This window comes from Anas acuta, chromosome 2 (assembly GCF_963932015.1).
Source record: "Anas acuta chromosome 2, bAnaAcu1.1, whole genome shotgun sequence".
Lineage (NCBI taxonomy): Eukaryota > Metazoa > Chordata > Aves > Anseriformes > Anatidae > Anas > Anas acuta.
Genome location: NC_088980.1, coordinates 36798284 through 36821394, shown reverse-complemented (window position 1 = coordinate 36821394; position 23111 = coordinate 36798284). Strand labels below are relative to the sequence as shown.

General features: G+C 43.3%; 1 protein-coding gene across 3 annotated transcripts; it reads right to left on the bottom strand.

Annotated features, from left to right (window-relative positions):
* Positions 1-425: 425 nt before the first annotated feature.
* PLEKHA8 (pleckstrin homology domain containing A8) lies at positions 426-22878 on the bottom strand. 3 transcript variants are annotated; one of them, XM_068674291.1, is made up of 14 exons: positions 22737-22878; positions 14877-14993; positions 14110-14265; positions 12684-12808; positions 11878-12036; positions 10950-10990; positions 10051-10208; positions 8059-8218; positions 7573-7658; positions 6980-7038; positions 5758-5888; positions 5133-5203; positions 3496-3557; positions 426-2731 (listed from the first exon to the last, which is right to left on the bottom strand). In XM_068674291.1, exons 1-14 carry the CDS (start codon positions 22822-22824, stop codon positions 2534-2536), a joined length of 1611 nt encoding a protein of 536 aa, XP_068530392.1. In that variant the 5' UTR covers positions 22825-22878; the 3' UTR covers positions 426-2533. The 3 variants fall into 3 exon arrangements, with proteins under 3 accessions (XP_068530392.1, XP_068530393.1, XP_068530395.1); XM_068674292.1 differs by having other exon boundaries at positions 14877-15006; positions 22737-22818; XM_068674294.1 differs by lacking the exon at positions 22737-22878 and adding an exon at positions 17824-18169.
* Positions 22879-23111: the final 233 nt, after the last annotated feature.

Sequence of the window (23111 nt, the reverse complement as noted above, 5' to 3'; positions counted from 1 at the left end):
GCAGCTGCTGAAGCTAGTGGCCCAATGAAGCTGTTAAGTTCTTTGCTTAAGAAATAAAGCTTCTTCACTTTTTGCATCAAACACTGGGATTGATGCGCTACTAACAAACCAGTGGTTCTCCCGCTAGTTAAAAAAAAATAAAAAACAAACCCAAGAAACCTCCAAGCCCTTAAGTGCTAGATTTATTTTCCTACTACTGGAAAAGCTTACAGCAAAAACATGATCTTGCAATTCATTTTTGAGAGAAGAGTGATCTGTTCCTGCTGTCCCCATACGCCAACTGATTTTGTGGCTATGTGGTCTCTATTGCTTTCTCAGAGCACTCAGCTAAGACCTATTATAGCAAAGTTTCCCTCATAATAGCTGAAAGCCATGAGGAAACCACACGGGGTGGAGAGCTGGTTGTTCTGCTGTAGGCGTGGGTGTTTTTCTTTCCTTTTTTTTTTTTTTTTTTTTTTTTTTGCATTCATGCTTTCAAGAAGCAGACAGCCAAATTCTGAAGGCTCTCTGCTTCCTTTTTAGCACTGCAAGTAGAGAAATAATTTAATGGAGCTTTGGTCAAAAGTTCTTACTTTATATTCTAACATAAATATACACTACTTAAATTAAGAAAACTCCAAAAATTAAAAGCCCTATACATTCTTTTGATTCTTCCTTGGTGCATGTAGAAACTACAGATAGGCACAACTCAGAGATAACAGGAAGAATAAAGTGACACTGTTTAAATACCTAATTACAGTCTTAGTATCTTGCTTTATGCACCTGGTGTGACGTTTGGTCTTTTCTTCAAGCATCATATGCTTTTCTTAAAGCTTGCAATGCTGGGCTCCTTTGAAAGGATCAAGTATAAAACATGCAGAGAGGCTCCCATCTCAGAACAAAGCAGGGCTGCAGGCCTGCAGTACATTCATTTTAGATAGAATTAATTTTTAGCCTAGCAAAAGCTAGCATTTCTCCTGTGAGTACAGCAACAATGAAACTTCTCCTGTATTTATGAAGTCATTACTAAGTACCTCATAAGCACAATCTTATCTCCTCCTCTACATGGGCAAAGCTCATCTCTTTGGACAAACCTATCCAAATCCCTACCTCATTACTGAGAGACCCACTTACGCCTTGTACTGGCAGTAAATAATTCACAGGCAGTGTTCTAGTCTTCAACACAAGTAGGAATTTCGTCCATAACCATATCACTAACTAAAAGGACTTCTTTATTATTTCTAGTATCAGCAGTGCTAAGGAGCACATTTTTTAATTGATATTAGCAGAAGGAGAAACCCACCAAATCTTACTTTCTTAATTTCAGGTCACTTCTGCATAATTTCAGGTTTTAAGGTTTGTAATTCGCCCGATGTGTAATGGCTCAGTGACAAATTCTAGCTTCCCCTAGGTGTCACTATTTCATGTCCACTTTCATGAAGTCCTGCCTATAACGGCAGCCTGAAGGACTTTAATGAAATCTGCTTTATAAACTGCTAGCTGCATTCAATTTAAAAGCAAATATTATATTTGTATGACTTTAATTTAAAAAACCCTAAGCCCAAAATATAGAAAAAACACAAAACTTTAATAAACCAGGATGATAGACATGATTTTCAATTGCTTGTGTAAAGCACTACTGAAACTAGCTGGGCTCTGCCAGTCTGTGCCAGCCAAGGCTCTGGCTCACCAGCCAGAGCACTGGGACTGGTACCAGTGCAGAAAAAATATCACCTCGTGCTTATGGCCTTCCGAGTGTGTACACTCGTCACGTGTACACATCTCCTTCCTGCACTACGCTAAATGGTGCAGCAGGCTGCCCTGAACCACAGCCCGAGCATCCTCTTGCTGTGGAGGGCACTAGGAGAAATTTCCTGTACATTTGGCCCACTGGCAGGAGCTGAAAGGAAAAAAAACACAGCACATATTGGTAGCTGGGAGGGAACACAATGCCTGGTTTCAAAAGCTGGTTCCTGGTGGAAGCTCTTGATCACCAGCCGTGTGTGCTTGTGATGAAGATCGCCTCTATTTGTGGAGGCAAAAAAAAAAAAAAGCTTCAACCCAAATTAAGGGAAACTCACAGCATAGACAATGAACTGGCATTTAACTGCCCTTCTCTTTGCTACCAGGGTAAGAGTAATGCTCACTACAGTGAGCAGCACAGGGCACGGGAGGATCCAAGCCAGCAGCGCCTGCTCAGGCTCTGTGTTGACACCACGACCGATCTGCTGCATATGTGGCTCCCGTGTAAAGTGAGGGAGCAAAGGGCAAATTCTGCTCTGCTACTTTCAAGAGGTGAGGGGAACAGGGGGTGAGGCAGGAGAGGAAAGAGTCAAAAACATTCATCACAGCTATAGTTACGACCCAAAGAGAAACAGTACCTCTGCATTTAAACACTAAATGTGCACATCAAAACATAAAAATCATACATACCTTTCCCCCAAAACACTCACACCCTTCCCACCTGAAAAGCTACAATGAACAGAAATGGTGTTAAAAAAATCTTTGTTAACAGACACAGTCCCTGAAGTTTTAAGATGTTGGCTTGCTGTAGTCATACCACCTCATCCGACTCCAAACCATGTACTTCATAGAGAGTGTCCAAGATATTTAGCTGCTTTTCCATGGCTGGTAAGTAAATGTTGAGGTCCCTCTGCATTCCTTTGTAAAATGTTTCCTCCTGAGGATCACAGTCCTCTACGGACAGAGCTGCTACAAAGTCTTCGTATGTTGGAGCTGCCCTTAGAGCTAACTGGGAGAGGAAAACAAAGATTTTAAACTGAAGGTCTACACGGAAATTAAGACATCTTCAGAGGTGCCTGATTTTTAGGAAGTGTCAGTATATTGTATTTTGTACAAATAAAGAGTAAATATTAGAAATTAAATACAAAGCTTGAATGATTGTTAGGGATCCCACACTTCCCAGTGTCCCACACTTCTGCACTGCAGTCCCATGTTCAAAATACTCTTCAGAAAGCTCTCCCCCTCAACATTCCTGCTTCTCCAAGTCAGTCTTTGTTTAATCAATTGGCTGAGGCTTTTGTTTTTCCTTTTACAGTTTCAATAATAGTTTCCAGTGACAGACACAAGGGGGAGCTGCTAGATTGGACAAGAAATAAACCATCTCTAGTCTGTAAATTCTGCTTGAACTCCCTGACACCATCTACATCAGTTCTTCTTGAATGCTAATGCCCCAGAGAGAGAGCAATCCTCAAATTAGCAGACTAAAAATCTCACTCCTTTTAAGAGCCCCCACAAGACTGCAAAACACATAATGAGAACAACACACATGCAAAAAGTAATTCTTCTCTTTTGGTTCCAGAAAACGAGCTCCGCCCCGAAAGCTCAATACTAAACATAGTGATAGCTACAATCCTCACCTTGAAGGTAAGATCTGACAAAAGGAACCTACTAATTGCAATGCTTCTAATTTTAATACCATTTGTTAACTAAAACTAACAGAAAATCTCAGTAACAAGACCCCCAGCTCTATCAGAAACTAAGATGAGCACTCACCGCAAAGACCCCACGGACAACCCAACCATGGTGCTGCCGTAACGTCTTTCCATAAGCATTGTCTAAAAAAAAAAGGGAAAAAACAGAAACATGTAAGGAGTTTGCATTTGTATCACCATATTATTACTGTTTGATGCACGTAATTGCCCTTTCTGAGCACCAAAGTTATAAATGAAAGGAAGGAGAAAAGGATTGGCAGATCAGGGATTTCTGCAGTGGGGTCTCAGCTCTGCTGCCGTTCTCCTACACATCATCAATGTTAAGTAAGTTCTTGTAGACACGAAGGCAAATTTATTTTTTATTTGATTAGCTGTACTTTACAACTAACTTTTCTTCTACTTTCTAGTCCTTAGTTCGGTGCAAGTTTGAAAAAATGTTATACAGGGTGAAACTATTCTGCTCAGTCTGGATGTAACTAGCTCAGACATTGAACAAGAACCTTCTCTTTACATTTGAGTGTCAACTTCTAACCCCTCAGAACAGAAAGCACAGGGCCTGTATTTAAAAAAAGTATAAAAAAAATCACAAACTCCATTCTTCTCTTGTGAGTGCCTAAGTGTAGCCTTTGACGAAGGTCCTTGTTATGTTCCTGGACAGCTCCACTTTCATACAGAAAGCTTGCTATATAAAAAACTAACACCTTTGAGTCTTACTGGTGTTGTTTCATATCCTTGGCTTTCAGTTGGATTTTTTAAATATCAGACGTTGTGTTATAGTTTCCTTGAGCTGAAGCAAGAAAATCTGTTTTGCAGTGTTTGGATATTTGCTCAGAAATCTGCAGACAGTTATTCTTGAAGAGCGCATAAAGTCAGTAAAAGTCAGATACAAGTTTTACTGTAATCTGAAGTATTCCCCCCATCTACCAGTCTAATGTGACTGAGGAAATGTGTCTTTTTCTATACATTGAGATAGAGAATGTATGAGAAAGGTATTCAGTAATAAAAACAAAGAAAAAAGTAGGAAAATAGGTATTTTGTAGCAAATAGGATTGACAAGTCTATTCTCTGCCTTAATAAACAATATAGGGGACATTAAAAACATCAGAAGTTAAAAAATTTGTATTATTGCAATGCAAGACTGCATGCACACAGGAAGAGTCTTACTCAGGAAGAACTAAGCCTACGACAGTTTCATATTTTGCACCATACTTGCTGTGGTCACTAGCTTGACTCAGTAAGTGACAAAAATTGTATACTTGGAAAATTTTATTTTTCTGTTATGAGCTTTCTTCTTACTGACACAGACATACTGACAAGGAGGTGATTTCAAAGAGTGATGGCCAATCTCACAAGGAACTGAAGAAGTAAAACATCAACTGTAAATTTGGGAATGCTCTCACTTCATGCCAGTGGAGAAAATGGAATGAGACAAAATACTTTTTTCCCCTGAAGATATGACTGTCTCCCTGATAGAAGTATGACAATTAAGTGAATCTTTATCTGGCATCAAGTCAAGATCGACCAGTTATTTAATCTGCCCAAAGACTACTATTTTCAAAAAAAACCCTACAACTTTCAAAAAAAAAAAAGTTGTGTATTGGAGATTACGTGCATCATTAATCACTGGAGAAAAGGAAACGAAAAGGAAAGTAGACAAGTATGTAAAATCATGTGAAGAATAAAGCAACTAGCACTTACTCAGAGCTGTTTGGATATTCTTTTCTCCATTCTTCACTTCTGTCAAAAACCCTTTCAAGAACTTCAAGCCTCTGTCAGGATGAGCCCACAAAAAAGAGAACCATGTAACAAAGTAAATCCCCACATTTTGCAGTACTGTTTTAACTTCAATATACAAACTCATATTTCTGTATCTCAGAGGGATATTCTGGAGCCAACCTAGCTTAATCTTTGCTGCTTATCTCCACTCAGAATTAAGAAGCCATTTTCCATCTGAACAAAGAAATGCAGCTACATTCTCCAGCCTCTCTGCCAGCCCAAAGAAAAAACACTTTGCTAAAACAATTGTGCTGAAGCCTGAAATTATCTGCCTGATGTACTGGTCCAGCAGGAACAGTCATTCCCTGTAACTTGTTCTTTTCTTTTATGGAAAAAGGGTTGTCTGCAACCACTTTTTTAGACCTTTTGGTAAAGATGCAGTGGCATGACTACAGACAATACAGTGATCTTGAATCTAGTGAATTTGGGCTGACTGATGGAGCCTGTGAAAGCAACAAGTTTGCTCCTGATAAATAAGCTTACACTGATGAAAGGCCCTTTGTTGCACTTTAATTGTTTATAGTTGAAACTGATAGGAAGCTGTTACCTTTTCAGCCACAGAAGAGCCTCTGTAGCAGAGTTTCTAACTTGTGCTACACCTGCATTGACTTCGTGGAGCACTATCTTCTGCAGGGTATCAAACTCTTCTTTGTTGGTTATAAATTTCTGGTTTATTTTCTGGAGGAAAAAAACAAGTGGAAAGGTTTTACGATTTTAAGATCAAACAGTATCCCGTCCCATACACAGCACCTATTTATCACGATTCTTCCCTTAAAAAACATATTACAGCTCTCCCCCAATCAGTTCCTCCCTCAGGCTTATTATATGTGATGCATTGAGCAGCTGACAGGCTCACATCATGCATTCCCCATGACTGTGCACCGGCAAAGCGTGCACAGTCCCAGACACACCAGGCTAGCCTAGAGGGGGCATGAAGCTCAAGAGAGACCACATTGCTGCTGGATCAATCTCACACCACAGCACTGCCTGGTTCTACCTGCACCAAGACTTAGCTGCTGTGAGCAAGTGGCTTAGTCAAGGATTGTTTTTTTTTTTTTTTTTTTTTCTTTTTTACATTGCATTCTTCCCTTGTTCTATTTCCACAGTCCTACTGTGGCCGCTTTCAGCAAGATAAGCCAGTTCCTGAGTGACTTTGCTTCAAACAAACCTGAATGCGTACAGTGTTCCTTATCATACACTCAGGAGATGTTCTGCTTTTGTTTTTCCCCTTGAAAAAAAAGCTATGAATAGTCTTCCTACAAATATGTCTTATCTCACAAATGGCACTTCAAACCTTTCCAGACTTGAAGCAAGAACAACTTTCAGAAGAACCTAATCTACAGGATCTGCTCTGATTTGCAGCCATTGAAAAGCTGGTTCTTAATGAGCTGATTTGCTGCTACTTTGCTGAGGAAAGGTTTTTTTCCCCATTTGTCTTACAGTCTAAAGATAATATTGATACCACCACATCGTGACTTACAATCCTTTCAGCTCAGAATCAAAGTCATATTCATTAGGTGTAACAGGCTTTTTACTTGGCAGTCAACCAAGTATTTTCTAAGTTTGGTTGTGCACAACAGTTGGATTTATTAAACACAGCACGTACTGTAAGGACAGAATTAGGGACATTTCAGCATTCTGATCTGACAGCAACATTATCAAATATTAAAAAGCCTTGTAGTATTGACTCCCATGACAAAAATTCTTGAGGCCTGGTAGCAAAGATATGTATTTCATTCAAGAAGTCAGCGTTAGAAATCAGCTGTTACCTTGATGTTACCTACAAAATCCATTTTAACAGGAGCAAAGACAGTTGGTCCCAGCTTGTCTAGGAAAAAAAAAAAAGGCCATACTTTAAGATTATGTATTTTTCCAATCCTCATGTCTTAGCAACAATTTTATTCTACTGTCTAAACAATCCTTCTAACTGGTGGGAAAATACTAGAGGAATGACATAAAGCTAAGAAGAAATAGAAAGAAAAATAAATTAGAAAGAAAAAATAGAAGATATAATAATTAAAAAACAAAAGTGACAACAGATAGTATAGCTGATAACGTGCTGTCAGCTGTACTGGATGCATAAGGCACTCCATGCAGTTCTGTGGCGGGGAAAAATATTGTTCCAAATATACCCGTAGATTACCAGACACATTATACGTGGGTCCCATCTAAATGAGAGTGGATCCTCTACAAAGAAGAAGAATGAGAAACATCTAGTACCATTCATGTCCATTCTGCTAATAGAAATTAATTCTATCACCTCAGAGAAGTAATGAATTCTCCAAACAAACCACTTTTTTTTTGTAGCTGGTGTCAGTCAAAAGGACTCTGAGGCACCCCAACACAAAAATGAGCTGCTTACCCAGAACTGGCACAATTGCATAACATGACTCCAGAAACTCTTCCGTTGGTATGCCTTCTTCCTCCCGAAGTTCAATATCACTGAACCTGGTATCCAGGACAAGCAAGAGAGATTGTAGCTTTAGTAGTGCCTTTTCTGCAACTTCTAAAGACAAAAATTACATTTTATACCCACTACATTTGAACAGAGATAGAATTTATAGACACTGAACCACCAACATGGCTTTTGTTTCACTCATTTACTTTAAATGACTGCAGAAAATGCATAACTGCTGGCATGCAAGGCATGTAATTACAAACAAGGAAAAAGCCCTCCCACTCTTCCGTACAACTGATTCTACAAAGAGTATCTTCTTCCATTTCTGTGCTGTCTGAATGCTTGTTAAATAATCTCAAACACAGCTTTGCAGACAGAACAGACTTGAAAACGAGTCAAAGGTTTAATAATTTCATTATTTGTATATTGTAAATCTGCAACATGTACTACCTATTGCTCATGACACTGAAGAAGGTAGGAAAGCCATTTTCATTGTCATCTTCCTCACACAGAGTCAGTCCACTTAAAGAACTTGTTTCTGACTGCAGCAATGTGTGGGCACCAAAGCCTTCTACAGCTTGCAGCTTGTTCTTTCCATCTTCTTTAATGCCTTACATTCATGGGAAGCAGAAGAAAAAAAAAAGATAAAACAGCCACACACCCATATTGTTATTGCTCCTCAAGATGTATTCTACTGAAGGAAGGCACTGGGATATCTGGGTCACACGAAGTTAGTGACACCATACTTCTCCTGTCAACTGCTAAGACAACATCCACACCAGTCCCCTCCCCTCCTTCTAATCAGTCAGACCAATTGTGTGCAAGCCAGGAGCAGACATCTGTTTGAAGACAAGAGTAGTTCTCACCCAGTTGCAACTGCCCCAGTGCCGATCAAGTGGCACAGCCCTTTTCAGAGGCTAAAGAGCTATGTGGACTTGTTTGCTCCTCTTGATAAGGAAGTACAGTGACTGCTCAGAAGGGTACTGCTATGACATGAAAGGCTGCTACGTTCTCCCCAGTTTGTAAGAATCATCTGAAAGTTTGCCAGAAAAAGATCCCGTTTCCTTTCCCCCTCTCTGGTCTATTTTATTTCTTCTTTGAGGTCAAGTGCATCTGTTTCAAACAAACTCAGAACTACAAAACCACCTCCAAAGGAAGACTTTTATATAAGTCTTATATACCCAAAGAAAGGGCACATCTATGCACGGCAAGACCTTCTGACCTCACAGAGAACTGCAGGTAACAGGTCAAGAAGCAGAAGTGATACATTCAACAGCATCCGCTGTGCACAGGCCATGGACCTCAGCAAATCTTCCTGCCACACCACCAAACCAACACCCGGAATTTCTCAAGGACCCTGACTCTCCAGGGAATGAATGCTTTCAAAATCCATTGAGCATTTATAGACCTGAAGTGGCATTGAATTGGGCTGAAGAGATCCAGCTGCAACAAAGTCTCTTCCTCTGAGCAAAGCCTGAAAGCAAGCTATTTGTAGAACCACTAAATACGCCTGGTGCTGGGTGAAAAGAACCATTTACACCTGGTAGGAGGAATGAGACTTTAGCCATGCTCCTCAGGGAAAAAAGGAAATGTGAAAGAAGTTTTTAGGGAGAAAAAAAACGTCTTCCACACAAAATACTAAGGAAGGCCCCTGCATTTAGGGCTTCAAAAGAGTAGCTGCTTGACTGATGGCATGGATGTTTTAGAATAATGGTGAGTCAGAGAAAGCTCCTGCTAAAGAACAACGCAGTCCATTCAACAGAAGGAGGAGACATAAAATTAAGTGTGTACAAGAAACTTTTAAAGTTCAGCAGCCTTTAACAATGTGGCCACAAAGGATGGAATTTTATATGGAATTGATTCAACTGTTTTACCAAAGTCACACACAACTCCAACTTTCATACTACTAATGATGTAATGAAAGAAATAAGGTGCTCTCTAATAAACTCTCAATTGGAAGAGAAAAAAAGGGTTTATTTTCCATATAGATTTGCCAGAACAATTGTTAGCAACTACAAGGTCAACGCCTCTGACACAGGCGCATAAAGCTTCAATGTACCCTTCTGACAGTGCAGCCCTACATAATAGGGGAGGTGCTGGTTTTCCCAGATGAGGGCCTCTGGGAATGAAATGCTTGTCCACAGACCAAGAGCAGCTGAAGCTCTGCCACAGCGTATTGTTCTTCACGTCAATCAACATCAACAGGAGCCTGCACCTGTCCTAAAAAACTTTTAATTTCCTTCCACATTCAGTTCTAAGTTAGCTGTCAGCAAAGGCAGGAGCTATGCTGAGAAGACTTGACAACAGGCAGATATCAGACTAAACCACACTGACATTCCCTCTCCTGGGAAGCAAAGTATTAGTAGCACACTCGCAGGCAGCCTAAACCTCCCTCCACTTAAGGAACAGTAACTCTGGATAAAAGGTGGCACATATATTTACCTGCCAGATTCTCTTCTATGTGATCCTCAACAGAAACATCGCTGCACTCCTCATTTGTTTCCAGGTTTAAACACGCCAGACTTTTAATAAGGGTTTGTTCTTGCTGGTTAATTTCTGCTTTTACAGAGCCATTTTCACAGGGGTACAATTCCATCTGCCTGAAGAAAGCGAAGGAATAATGGTTAGTACAGAACACTGCTTGGTAAGCTTCTTCCTGTGAAGACACACAAATAACAATACAAGAAAAATAGCTGCCAGAAATTGCATGTTGTCACAGGCTTCTCTGAGGAAAAGTGACTTGTCTACCGTAATAAAAGGAATCAATAACATATATCCTACTGTCTGCAGCAAGTAGGATATACATTAATGATTCAACCTCAGCTTTCAAAATATATAGAGTATATTTTTAATAAAGATCATCGCCAAGAGACACAATCAAGAAAAGTCTGATTACAAAAAAAAAAAAAAAAAAAAGGAAATCATGGGTGTATATTGTAGGTAAAACAACATCCCTTCATTACTGCTTTTAAATAGATAATATACACTCTTGCCATCTCATCCACAAATAATCTACCCTCTGTCAACGATTTTACAAGCATATGGAGTGGAACTTAAGGTGCAGGGAAGAGCACTGAAGTGGAGAGAAATGTTTGGTGACAGGCCAGGAATTCACTGGGTGGATGGCCAGGGAAGAGAAAAATTTAAAGGAAAGGGCTCAGAAAGAAGAGGCATGAAGTGAGGCAAGCCAGCTCTCTTTTATTACATCTGTTTCCAAGTATGGAACTCAGAGCAATACAGTTCTGCCTGTATCCACCACTGGTAATATCAGAGTAAAAATATGGAAAGAACAGACACTACCCAAAACAGATTAGAAAGATTGAGAGTAATTCTTATTATACCTTTCTGTTGAGGTGTGGCTGGGCAAGACTGAGTGTTTTATCTGTAAGACAAGAGGGGGTGAGTGGGTAGAGAGACATCCTTTATAGCAAGAAGACTGTATTGTGTTTCTTGAACTTTTAATAAACCCAAACTGCAGTCAGCAGAAAAGCCGAAAAGCATAAACTCACTACTTCTGACCCAAAGGCACTGTACAGAGAAATGTGAAAAGGTGCTACAAAATCATAACATTAATATATTGAAGAGAAAAAAATGACTTCTTTCAGAAGCTAGTTAGCAAGTGCCGAGTGAGATGCCATACAGCACCTGAACAAAACTAGGGCAAGGTGTTCTTTGCAATGACGTTTTCTTTACTTAAAAAAGAAATCTGAAAAACTAGGCTAAGTAATGTGAAGCCAGATACCAGGTACAGTGAAGTGAATTCACTTCCCAGAGGCAGTGAAGCATCCCACACACCTTAATCTGCTGTTTGCCAGGGATGCTCCAATTTTACATATGTAGCTGTGGGTTCACGATTCAAGAAAATGTCCTTGTCATTGAAAAGATAAGTTCATTAGCCCCTGTTGGCATGTTAACATAGATGTGCTGCTGCAGTAACATAAATGAGTTGTAATTGCTGTGAACTCCCACAACGGACCAGCCTGTCATATAGTCAGGATGTTTTTAAATACCACTGTCTGCAGCTGAATCAGGCCCTGAAAGTCAGCAATTAACAGCTTTCACCTATCATTAGAAGTGAAGGGATTGGCCAGTGCATATTACAAAAATTGCCTTACCTAACTTGCAAGCCACAGGAAATACCACAACAGTTCCAGTGGAGGACTACTAGCTACAGTAGGAGTAAAAATTAATTCCCTGCTTCCACAAACGCTACTTTACAAAATGGTACCTTGCACGCCAAGACTGGTAGAAGAGGGTACTTGTCATTACCTTGTTTGTTCTGAGAACTGCTAAATGCGGGGATCCGGGTGGGGTCTGATGCAATAACTCAGAAGTAAAGGCAGTATTTGCAATCTGCATACATTCTTCAAGAGTCTTGAGGAAAGTGTCACAGGTTGATTTCAACAGAGCTCCCATATCAATCCCACTCTGCGGGAAAAAAACAATTGGAACGGAGACTCAACACAAAAGATCAAATTGGAGTGGCTAATTTCTACAAAGACCATGACTGCTATAGTCATGATTCTTGTTTCACACAAATTAAAATGCACAGGGTCAGTTGATAAGAGAACTGGCACCACAAATTACTGGGGCTATGCCCCCTCACGGCATTGCAATTATTGTAAGCCTCTCTCTACAACAAGCAAAGCAGACTTGGGTTTTAACAGCTGCATCTTAATATATTTAACACCAGAGATGAGTAATTAAGTACAACCTTTTATGTATTCAATAGTTGTATTCCAATAGACAACACCGACAAGGGAAATGAAAGCAAACAAATGAAATAGATACAGATTAATCTGAAGGTAACAGTAACTTCAAAAATCCCAGGAACAACAAAAAAAGATTACTTCAACTGAAAAATATGCAGAATGAAGTATCCCATTACCAACAACAATACAGTATTACTTCATTTAAACAAGAACTATTGTGGGGATATGCTATTTCCCACAGGTCCTCAGCAGAAAGAGGGTGAGTAACACAGACAGTAAATAACTATGAATGAATACTGCACTGACTAACCAGAAGGGTTCAGAACAGTCAAGACTTGGTCTACACCGAAAAAATAATCATACCTCTGGTTCTGATACACCAGAAATGCTGGCTTCTTTTGTTTTATGCACTTGCTGAACAAGGAGGTTACAGTACAGTCTAAGTTCAGACATTTTAGTCTTCAAGGCTTCTGTGTTTTCAGTGAACTCTAAAAATGAAACGAAAGATAAGTTAAATTTGTTGTATCCATCTGGGAGTATGTGATTTTAGAAAGCTGCTGCAACAATACTATACAATCTAATTCAATCAATACTTCTTTATTTCAAAACATTTTACAATCAACCCCCCAAAATGAGCTAGACTGCCATAAGTTATGCTCATGACGGGTGAAAATGTTTCACTGTTTGCTGTGATACGCAGGAACAGTGTGTTGCTAGGCTTAGAACCCAGAGGAAAAAGCAAGTGCATGACATATGACTTCAACAGGCTTTTTAAATAGAATAAAAGCCCTTTGTATCTTTTTGTTTTCATTAAGTAGTTTAAGGGGCAAACAATTACACTGTGAGTTAAAGGATCAGGGTTCTGAGTAGAAAAATACTGGAGGGAAAAGACATGTATTTTTAAACACAAATGGATTAACTTAATATATATCCTTGAATCACAGAGTGGTTGAGGCAGGAAGGGTCCGCTGGAGACCAGCTAGTCTGACTCCCCTTATTAAAGCAGGGTCATCTAGAGCAGCTTGCTCAGGGCCAAATCCAGTGAAGTCTGGAATACTGCCAAGGATGAACTCGGCTTCTTTGTGCAACCTGCTCAGTGCTCTATCATCCTTACAGTAAAAATATTTTTTCTTCATGTCCCAATGGAGCTTTTTGTATTTGAATTTGTGCCCATTTCCTCTTGTCAATTCACTGAGAAGAGTCTGGCTCTGTCTTGTTTATGCTCTCCCATCAGTTATTTCCTTAAAATATCTCAGTGGCTCTTTGCTGGACCAGTATGTCCACGCATTTCTTGTACTGTTGAACCTAGATCTCGACAGAGTACTTCAGCTACTTTATGACTAATAGTCAATCTGAGATTTTTCAGAAATAATTTTTTCTTATGAGTCCCAGAATTATGAAAGAAATTAATTTGTCTGTGATTAGTGAGAGTTTTGCCTTCATACGCAGCAAAACAGTAACAGTCTGCATCCCAGTGACCCAGAGCCAGGAGCTAGTCACTCCTTGTACTCATAGAAGCCATCAACAGACAGTTTTCAGATGATTAATACATGGTGTGTCTTAAGGAAAAGCCAAAGTTTTCAGATTCCTGGACTAATGCCAGAGCTAATGCCTGAGATTTCCAGCTAGGGTTCCCATATGCCTTGTTGTTTAGTAGCTCCAAAGACCAGAAGCACAAGTTGGACACAGAGTTCCAGTACTGATTTTCTCATTTTTGTGTGTACGTCTACTAAGGTAAGGATAGGGAAATAAAAAGTAAAAATTATGTGCCAGAAAAGGAAGTTCTTGCCTTTTTCCTTTTGTGTCCTGCTGTCTGTCAGACAGGCTTTGGCAGTTCCTAGCGCAACCAGCCACTTTTGCCTCTCAACTGCATTTCTCGCTTTCAGATAGAAGTATTGCTCCCCGGGGATGATCAGGTCCATTCGTGTGTTATCTGCAGGATGAACTGGAAGCAACACAGGTTTCAGGACAGTTCTTCAGCCGTTCCCAGCCCAACTAAATATCCCAACAGATATTAGGTGGCAGGTCAAACAGTAATGGGAGAGTATGAATCTATAGCCCCAAACCTCCCTCACTGCCATTTTGTTACTTCTAAGTAAGGGAATAGATAGGATGTGTGTACAACTGTGGGACAAAAGGACTATGTGGGACTATGAAAGACAGCTTTGTGATCATTATCATCCAGAAGTCACACCTCAAAGGTATAGCAAGTAACCCAATGCAGGTGAGCAGACCTAGTACTGAGTCACTCATATTTCTAGTATTAGCTTTGTGCCTAGGAAGAATTGTTTAAAGATGTGCTCTCCCACCACAGCTCACATGAAACAGTGACATACCTCCATGCAGAATATTCGTTATTGTAGAGCTTTGCAGCTCTTGTAACATTTTCAAAATACCATAGAATACAAACATGCATATAAATCAAGTTACTGGTTTACTACAAAAGGGTAACATCAAAATAAAAACAAATAGCTCTTGTGTCCTGAAATCTCATCCCAGTGCTGCCTGTGCTTATCGGACAAACTTTGTGCAGTTGTGTCACTGTATCGTACTTACCTTGAATTTCACACACAGCCATCTGGATGCTTCCCTTACAACCCTTCCAGGCATCTTCCTGAGAGTCATAGTAGGACAAGATGCCGCCACAGAGAAGAAACCACCGAGGCTGCCAGCCTGAAAAACAAAACTAAATCTCTCAGTTACTTCTCTCCTTGCAGTTCTACCACCTCTAATTCAAGACTTGCTGCAAATAAAGCCCCAAAGATTCTTAGTTCCCCCAGGAAAAATAAACCATTTGAATAGGTAAGATTTACAACAGGCCTGGATGTTGCACACTGCAACCACTGCTTGCTAACAATCACATCCTGCAGGCAGCCCTGCCTGCAGACAGCTGGGCTCAGAGGCTTTCAGCTACACCCCAGCGATATGTTCCTGAGATGCCATATGTCATTTCCAGTACTTTTGCTAACACAGTATTACTTAACGTTTCTCTCCCCAAACACCTTTTCAGACCACTATCCATCAAGTTCTTCACTTCTCAGTTCTCCCCTTTGCTCTTTCCAAATGCCACCACAGCAGTCTTGCCTTACATATAGAACCTTACAATCATTACGGTTGGAAAAGCCCTCCAAAATCATCTGGTCCAACCATCCCCTACCACCACTGTCACCCACTAAACCATGTCCCCAAGCACCAGGTCCAACCTTTCCTTGAACACCCCCAGGGACGGTGACTCCACCGCCTCCCTGGGCAGCCCGTCCCAGTGCCTGACTGCTCTTTCTGAGCAGAAATGTCTCCTGATTTCCAGCCTGAACCTCCCCTGGCGCAACTTGAGGCCATTCCCTCTAGTCCTGTCACTGGGTACCTGTGAGAAGAGGCCGACCCCCAGCTCCCCACAGCTTCCTTTCAGGCAGTTGTAGAGAGCAGTGAGGTCTCCCCTGAGCCTCCTCTTCTCCAGACCAAACACCCCCAGCTCCCTCAGCCGCACCTCACAGGCCTTGTGCTCCAGGCCCTGCACCAGCTCCATAGCCCTGCTCTGGGCACACTCCAGGGCCTCGATGTCCTTCTTGTAGTGAGGGGCCCAAAGCTATTTTCTTCCCTTACAGAAAAGCCTAATCAAACTAGTATCAGAAACAAGGGCAAGAAAATCCTAAATCAAGGTAGAGAGGAGACAGAGGAGGAAACAGTTCCTGAAAGCCATCTTTAACAACAGCTCTTGGATCTCCTGTGCTGCCCATCTAGAAAGCAGTCTCAATTAATAACTAGTGCTTCTGGATCCATTCCAAGAGGGCGATGAAAATGTCAGCCTAGACCAAAACAAAAGCTCCGGCTACCACTTTTGCCTGCCCTGCTGCCCACCCTCAGAACTGGATTACCCCTTTTGGAAGTACTACTTCGGTGCGAAAAGATATGAACAAACACGACACCAGCCATCATTTTACTCCTAATTAAAAGCTGAAGGTCATTAACATAAGAAGCAAGAGCACAGCGTTGTCACTGGAGGAAATCAGCTTTCATTCCTGAGCAGCACCAAGCAGCTCCCTGGGCCAGGGCCAGGGCTGGGACACCCGGGTTCCCAAGCTGTGTCAGCAAACTGCCTCCGGGTTTATAACCCATAGATTACTGATCCTTTGGGACTGTGGGAAAACAAATTAACCTATATCCTCCTTCACACTCTTCTAGAGTTCCCCCACTGTTTTCTAGCAGAACACAAAAGCATTCTAAATGCCAAAGCATTCTCCAAACTTCTTTGCTTTGTCTGAAAGGAAAAAAATCACAAGAATGAAAATTTAAAAAGTGACGAAAGAAAACAACAAGACTGGGTTTTATTTGCCTTGCCACCAAACTAAAGAAACTGTCCTAAAAGTCACTATTGATACAGGGGAACTCGCAAAAAAAAAAAAAAAGGAGGCGATTGTTGAGCAGAGACAAGCAGTTAATTGCCTCAGACACCCGGTGGCACAGATCCAACCCTTTAAATAACACACAGTGACACAGTCGATACAAGCCTCTAATTCAGCGTGGGGACCCTGCTGGTGCACACCAACAGTTTCAGCCACAGTCCTGCAGCTTACAATTACAGCTGATGCTCACCCAAATTGCAAGCCATCAATCCAGGGCCATGCAATCAATTAGGCAACACACACAGCGCTCTGCCTCCGTCCCCTTTGGATGCTGGTTAAAAATGTTAGGAGTCAATATATAGGGAAGGTTTTGTTTGGTTGGGTTTTATCTGCAACATCAGTGGTTATTTGCCTTGCTCTGCAGAACCTAACTTCTTTATCAGATGGGTATTAAAAGTGCAATGACATGCTGTTCAACACAGACATGTATATACACAGCAATTGCCTGCATTTTCTGAACACAATTGTTATCCTAATAAAGCCATTTTTATAAAAGGAAACAAAAAATAATACAAAAATCACAGCAGGACTGTGTCGGAAGATGCACTAACCACCTGGTACTCAATGACACTGAGTCAGCAGCCACGGGAAGGTTATCCTAAACAACCAGCTAAAAATAACGCGTGGCTGACAAATCCTGGACAGTACAACAGGGATACAACCTTCAATCTGAGTAGCTTCACATTCACAGTCAGGCAAAGAACAGATTAAAAAACAAAATACAAAAAGGGAAGCAGCAAAAAGACATTTCCATGAGCACAATCCTGGTTTTATTCAGTTTTATTTTGTTCCCCATAAGCTCTAGTAAGAATATTGCAGTTTCTGAAACTACACATTCAGACTTTACCCAAGACAGAAAGTTAAGGATGAACATCTCCAGGTCTTACTGGCGACAGCACTAACACTACTCTGCAGAATTTACTAAGCCCATTCATACTGCTGGTGTACGGGCAGGAGAAAACATAGCTCAGACTTCCACAGCTTGTCTTAGAGACACAGAACCATTAACAATAAAAGCTGACCTTGCTGGAGGGAAAAAGGAAAACCAAAAAAAAACAGACAGACGATAAAATTCAAGGCACAAGAAAAGGAAGCAATACCTTGAGGGCTCAGTCACAGAAGCCAGCAAAGAGATTTCAGACACCTCAGCAGCCACTGGTTCAGGTCCTAATACACGTTGCACTCCTTTGTGAAACTTAAAGTTAGCACCTGCAGAACCCACAAGACCTAATATTGTCCACAAGAGATATTTATTTAAGCAGCCGGTGCCTGCTGAGGATTCCTTATTTCTCCAGAAGCTCCCCCGATCTGAAAGATCTGCCTACTTCCATCATTACACTTCAGGAAATCTGGATGCAGCTATCACTGAGCAAACTTGACATTTCTTGATAAAGCTGAGATTTGGACTTCATTCAAACTTTAATGCTACACAACACAGGCTCCAGAAAGCACCGGTTCCCAAGTGCCAAGCCTGAAGAAAAAAACCATCTGAATACACATGGATCACGTCAGACATCCACAAAGCCAAACCATCTGGGAGAATTACATACTCAGGAAGTCAAACTGATGACCTGGAAAACAAGCTGCAATTAAGAGATGCCAGTTTCAGTTGCATTTCTAAAAGGCACAAAGGCAAAACACTCAGGCTTTTTTATTACTGCTCACTTCCTACTAGAATTTTGCAATAATTTATGCTTAGTAATTTCTTGGGCTTCAACGTTAAGTCTTTAGAAAAGCTTCTGCAGTAAATAGTCCTTGGATTTCTTTGACCTTAATTCATATTTTTAGTGTGGGTAGGAGATAACTGTGTACTTCCACTTTACAGCAGCATCCACCTAAGAGCAGGAATTAAAGCCTTCATCACATCCCCACTGCTCACATCCCAGGCTGGTATTAAGACTGTGGCAGCCCCCAGCACAGGTGCAGAGCAGGGGGCAGCTCCCTGCTTTTCTTTGTCAAGTCACAAGAGAACCCAGATAGTCAGAGACATCTCACAGCAAGTGCAAGCACCGTCCATCTCTCCACCCTGCCCTGGGCAAAGCAAGAAACTTTATCTTCCACCACCCAGGGACAGACAAACTGCAGCCTCAGGGACAGACAGACAGATAAGAGCAGCTGAAAAAGCTCAAACAAGCCTAAAGCAGTGCTGCTGGCTTGCAAAAACCAAGTGAAAAGCCACAAGAGAGGTCCTTCCCCAGCTGCTAGTGCTGACAGAAGTCTACAAACATCACAAATTTTGGCCCTTTGCTAAAGCCCAGCCTGCTCCAGGTAGTGGCTGCTGCCCAGGACATGCCATCGTCCCAAGACGTAACTGCTAAAATATCTGCCTCCCAGTCATGAAGGAAGTCAAATTTTCCAGCCAGAGGACGTCCCTCCACCAGCCAAGACACAGGACTGAGTCAAGAGCTCTTATTTCCAGCCTCCCGTTACCTTGCTGAGCTGTCACAGGCAGTGCTGAAAACCTTCTGCACTTCCTCATCTGCACAACCCAAAGATTTCGTACCAGCCCAAAAGCTACGCTCGTAATGCACTGACATCTGATGGACAAGGATATCCCTGGGGAATGAAGGCAATAAAAATCCTCACATTGCAAATGCGCAGAAGTTTTCAAAATCTCACCTTTGTGAAGGTACAATCTGAGGCACTGCAATGCATTTTGCAGCCTTAATTCCCTGGTGAAATGGTTTGGCAGCAAAAAAAAAACACCGGTGAGGGCAGCAGAAGTGCATGCAGATGTGGCACAACTCGCGTGCCCCCTCAGAGCTGTTGCCAGCAGTGCTGGCAGAGCAACCTGCCTTCACAAGGCAACTGATGGCATGTTTGCAAATGGGTTTTATGCCCACGGCCAGCTCTCCGTGCTTGTGAGGAAGGAGGACACCGTGCCAGTAACGAGGCGTTACTAATAGGGGCAGTGGAAGGACGAAGGGCAGAGCAGTGATTGCTGAGAGCGACAGAGGCAAAAGTGCAGTAAACCAGGTCACTGCTCAGACACGCTAATTTGAGTTATTATCTGCAACAAAACATTCACCTACTGAAAGCTCCTGGGCATTTCCCTCCTCTGGTCACACTTTCTCAGCTCCTGCCTGACCTGGGGGCACCCACAACCTGCTCACCTGAGCCAACACGACCGATTTACCAAAACACACAAGATGTTATTTTTTTATCCTCATTCTGCCACACCTTTTGATTCTGTCTGACCCAGCTTCTCCAGTGCAGAAGGGCAGCACGCAGAGGCGCCGGTACTGCAGCATACCTGGTGGGGAATGCAGCGCTGCCGGGCAGGCTCTGCAGCACCACTCCTGTCCCCTACAGAGGACAGAGGGGACACGGCTCTGTTCCTGCAGCCTCAAACTTCTCTGCTGCGAGGCACGTTGCTCAGCTCCAAAAAGGTGTGACAAAAGCAGGAAGAAAAAGCAAGAAAGAGGAGACGTGCTCATAGGGAATTGATAAGAAAGGTCAAGCCACACAGTTATGCAGAATCCTAACAAGTGACCTAAGCAGTCCCTGAAGCATCCCGGGGGAGGCTCTGTCACCCATCTACACCAACAGCTGGTCTCTGGCAGCAGCCGTGGTCAGTAATGCTGGTCACACCACCTCCCTTAAGACAGCAGGCACCTCTGCTGCTCAGTTCCACCTCCACAACAGCCAGACTTCTTGTTTTATGCAATCACAAACTGGACTATACCCAGAGAGCTAAAACAAGGAAAAAAAGAATTATAAACAAAAGCATTTTTAGAACCAAATGTTAATATAAGTGTGAAGTTTTCAATTACTTTCTCCATCTCTACAAACAGAGGCCCTTATTTTCAGAGCTTAGTAGCAAATAGATGGGATGTGGCTCCCATCCTAAAAGATCAGATTTCTTAAACTCCCAAAACAAAGACTCACTCTAAGCGGAATCATACAGATACCCATGGATCCATGCATCCAGAACCAAGCTATAAAAACTAATGCTCTTCCATGTTTTCTTTAGTGTTCCCCTCAAGTTTGGGAAGTCTGAAACATCAGAGCCAAGAGTAACTTCAAACTTTAGACAAAGCCCCAAAACTACTGCTTGGTGTCGGTGTCTTGGAAACAAACAGCAAAGAAATCAGAGCACAACCATAAAATGATGGTGCACGATCCACAGAGGTGGATGGGAGGAGCCAGCCGTGGTACGTGGCGCGATGCAGCGTCACTTGGGACGGCATGAGGGTGAGCGTGCCTCGGGGCAGACAAGTGAGTTAGTCAGCATAATTAAGAAAGGGAATATTTAAATACAGGAAAAGGTGAGCTTTCTGAAGAGAGCGATCAAAGCCACTTGCCTGAGCGTATGAAGAACGCCAGGCGACTCAGTGGAGGCCGTCAGCAGTTTTCTTTCTAATGACTAGGCTGCCTTTGATCCACAAGCCAACACCTGGTACACACCATCCCCTTCAGAGTCAGCCTCCATCCTTCCTGTGGCCAATTATCCCAGGTAAAGCGTCCCAGGTAAATGCTGAAGATCCAAACTTAACTGAACTTCAGTGGAAAAATCAGCCGAAAGTGCCAAGCTGTTACACAATTGAAAGAAGGCATTCCTCAACCCTGCTGTCTCCCTATGGGTAAATAATAACTCGCTCATTCTGTAAGCCTGGGGATAAATAAACATCTCAAAGGCAACACCTGCACGTACAAATCACAACACGAGCAGAGGATCAATGCCAGGGAAAAAACTTATCTCCAAGCAGAAATCAAGCACCACTAACTCGGTTTATCCTAATCTACATAGAGCAAACAAGTCCATTTTTACAAGCGGAGATAACTTGTTTGAGCAGTAAGGCGAGCTGACCTGCCTTTAGTTGTTGGCAAGCAAACCCTGCCTGCTTCCAATTCCAACCTTTGCCCAAAAAGCAAAGCCCAGCGCGTTTCCCACTTGTGACAGGTTCTTGCTGTCAGGATCCGGGCAGGCTGTGACACAGATCTCGCTCCCTGCCCAAGGGCTGTGGGGAAACACCTCGGTGGGAACTTCACCTCTCACGGTGGTGCTGACAGAAGGCGCCATACAACCAAAATTCCCAGAAAAGCCCCAATTACCGACCGACTCCATCAGCTCCTCTCCCCCTGCAATAAGAGCCAGCAGTTCTCCTTTTTTTATAGGGTTGGGCTTGTTCTTTCGGTGGATGTCTTATCTGCTCTCCGACTGTGGCAAACAGAGGCGTGTTCCTTATAATTAGGAGGAAAGGGCACGGGATGACTGCTGCGTGCATTTACACAGCCGTACACACGCTTACACAAGCCAGCACACCATTTTCCCCAAGCCAGCACACCTTTTTCCCCACTTTTTGCGTCCACCTTGCACAAGCGGGCACACAACCTGACGGCCACCAGCACTGCCCCAACACCCTGCTGAGCCCTTGCCCAACCTCACGCCTCCTTTAACCTCTGAAATTAGGGTTTTTCTGGCTCCCAACCCCTTGCTACCACCTCGACGACCAACACCACACTCCGGCAGCGTACTTTGTGTTTTGTTTTTTTTCCTTTCTTTCTGCTTTATGACAAATTTATGACCCAATGCCTTGGGGGCAGGAAGCCTTCGTGATATTCTGCCAGAAGCCAGCACATGTGGGCACAGCCAGCTGGCAGCACAGCCCATCCGCCGCTCCCAAACGCGTTAATGGATGGGATTTTGACAACCGAGGAGGAGACACCGGGCGACCCTGCCCCTAAAGACCCGGGGCGAAAGGCACGGAGCAACCCCAACCTTTTATACACCAGGGCGGGCTTTCAGCAGCGAGACAAGGGAGATGCCCCCACCCTCCATCACCGATCTGTGGAGAACAAAAGCCCAGCCCGTGCCCGCTGAGGCACCCCCAGCACTCCCCCCACGAACCGAGGCGGAGGAGCGCCATTAACCCCATTAACCCCATTATTAACCCCATTAACCTCCCCCACAGCCATTTCAGCGCCCCCAGCGCCCCGCTGCGGGTCCCCCCCGCTCTCCCCGGCTCTCCCCGAGCCCCCCAGCCCGCTCCCGGCCCCGCCGGGGGCTCACCGCTCAGGTAGTTGGTCCACTTGTACAGCACCCCTTCCATGGCGGCCGCCCCCCCGCCCCCCCCGCCCCCGCCGGGCCCCAGCGCCATAGCGCGGCGCCGCCCGCCCGCCCGCCCTGCGCGGCCCCCACGCTCCTAGCGCAGCGAGCGGCTGGAACAGCGGGCCCGCAGCGCTACGCTAGCGTAAGCGGCTCTGGGAATCGCGAGCTGGACGCCAAAGGGGGAGGGAGGGAGGGGAGCGCGGAACGCCCGGGGCAGGGGGCCGGCCGCAGCCAATAGGAACGCGCCCCCCGTGCTGTGCGGGCGCTTCCTGGAGAGCAGAGGCCCCGCTGAACGGTCAGCGTCGCCGCCCTCCGATTGGGCAAACCGCGCGACGG

Coding starts and splice junctions, on each gene's coding strand:
- PLEKHA8 (XM_068674291.1), bottom strand. CDS start 22,824: ATGGCGCTGGGGCCCGGCGGGGGCGGGGGGGGCGGGGGGGCGGCCGCC. Junction 7,659..8,058: donor TTCAGTGTCATGAGCAATAG/GTAGTACATGTT, acceptor CCTGGATACCAG/GTTCAGTGATATTGAACTTC. Junction 3,558..5,132: donor GAATATCCAAACAGCTCTGA/GTAAGTGCTAGT, acceptor TTTTTTTTTTAG/ACAATGCTTATGGAAAGACG.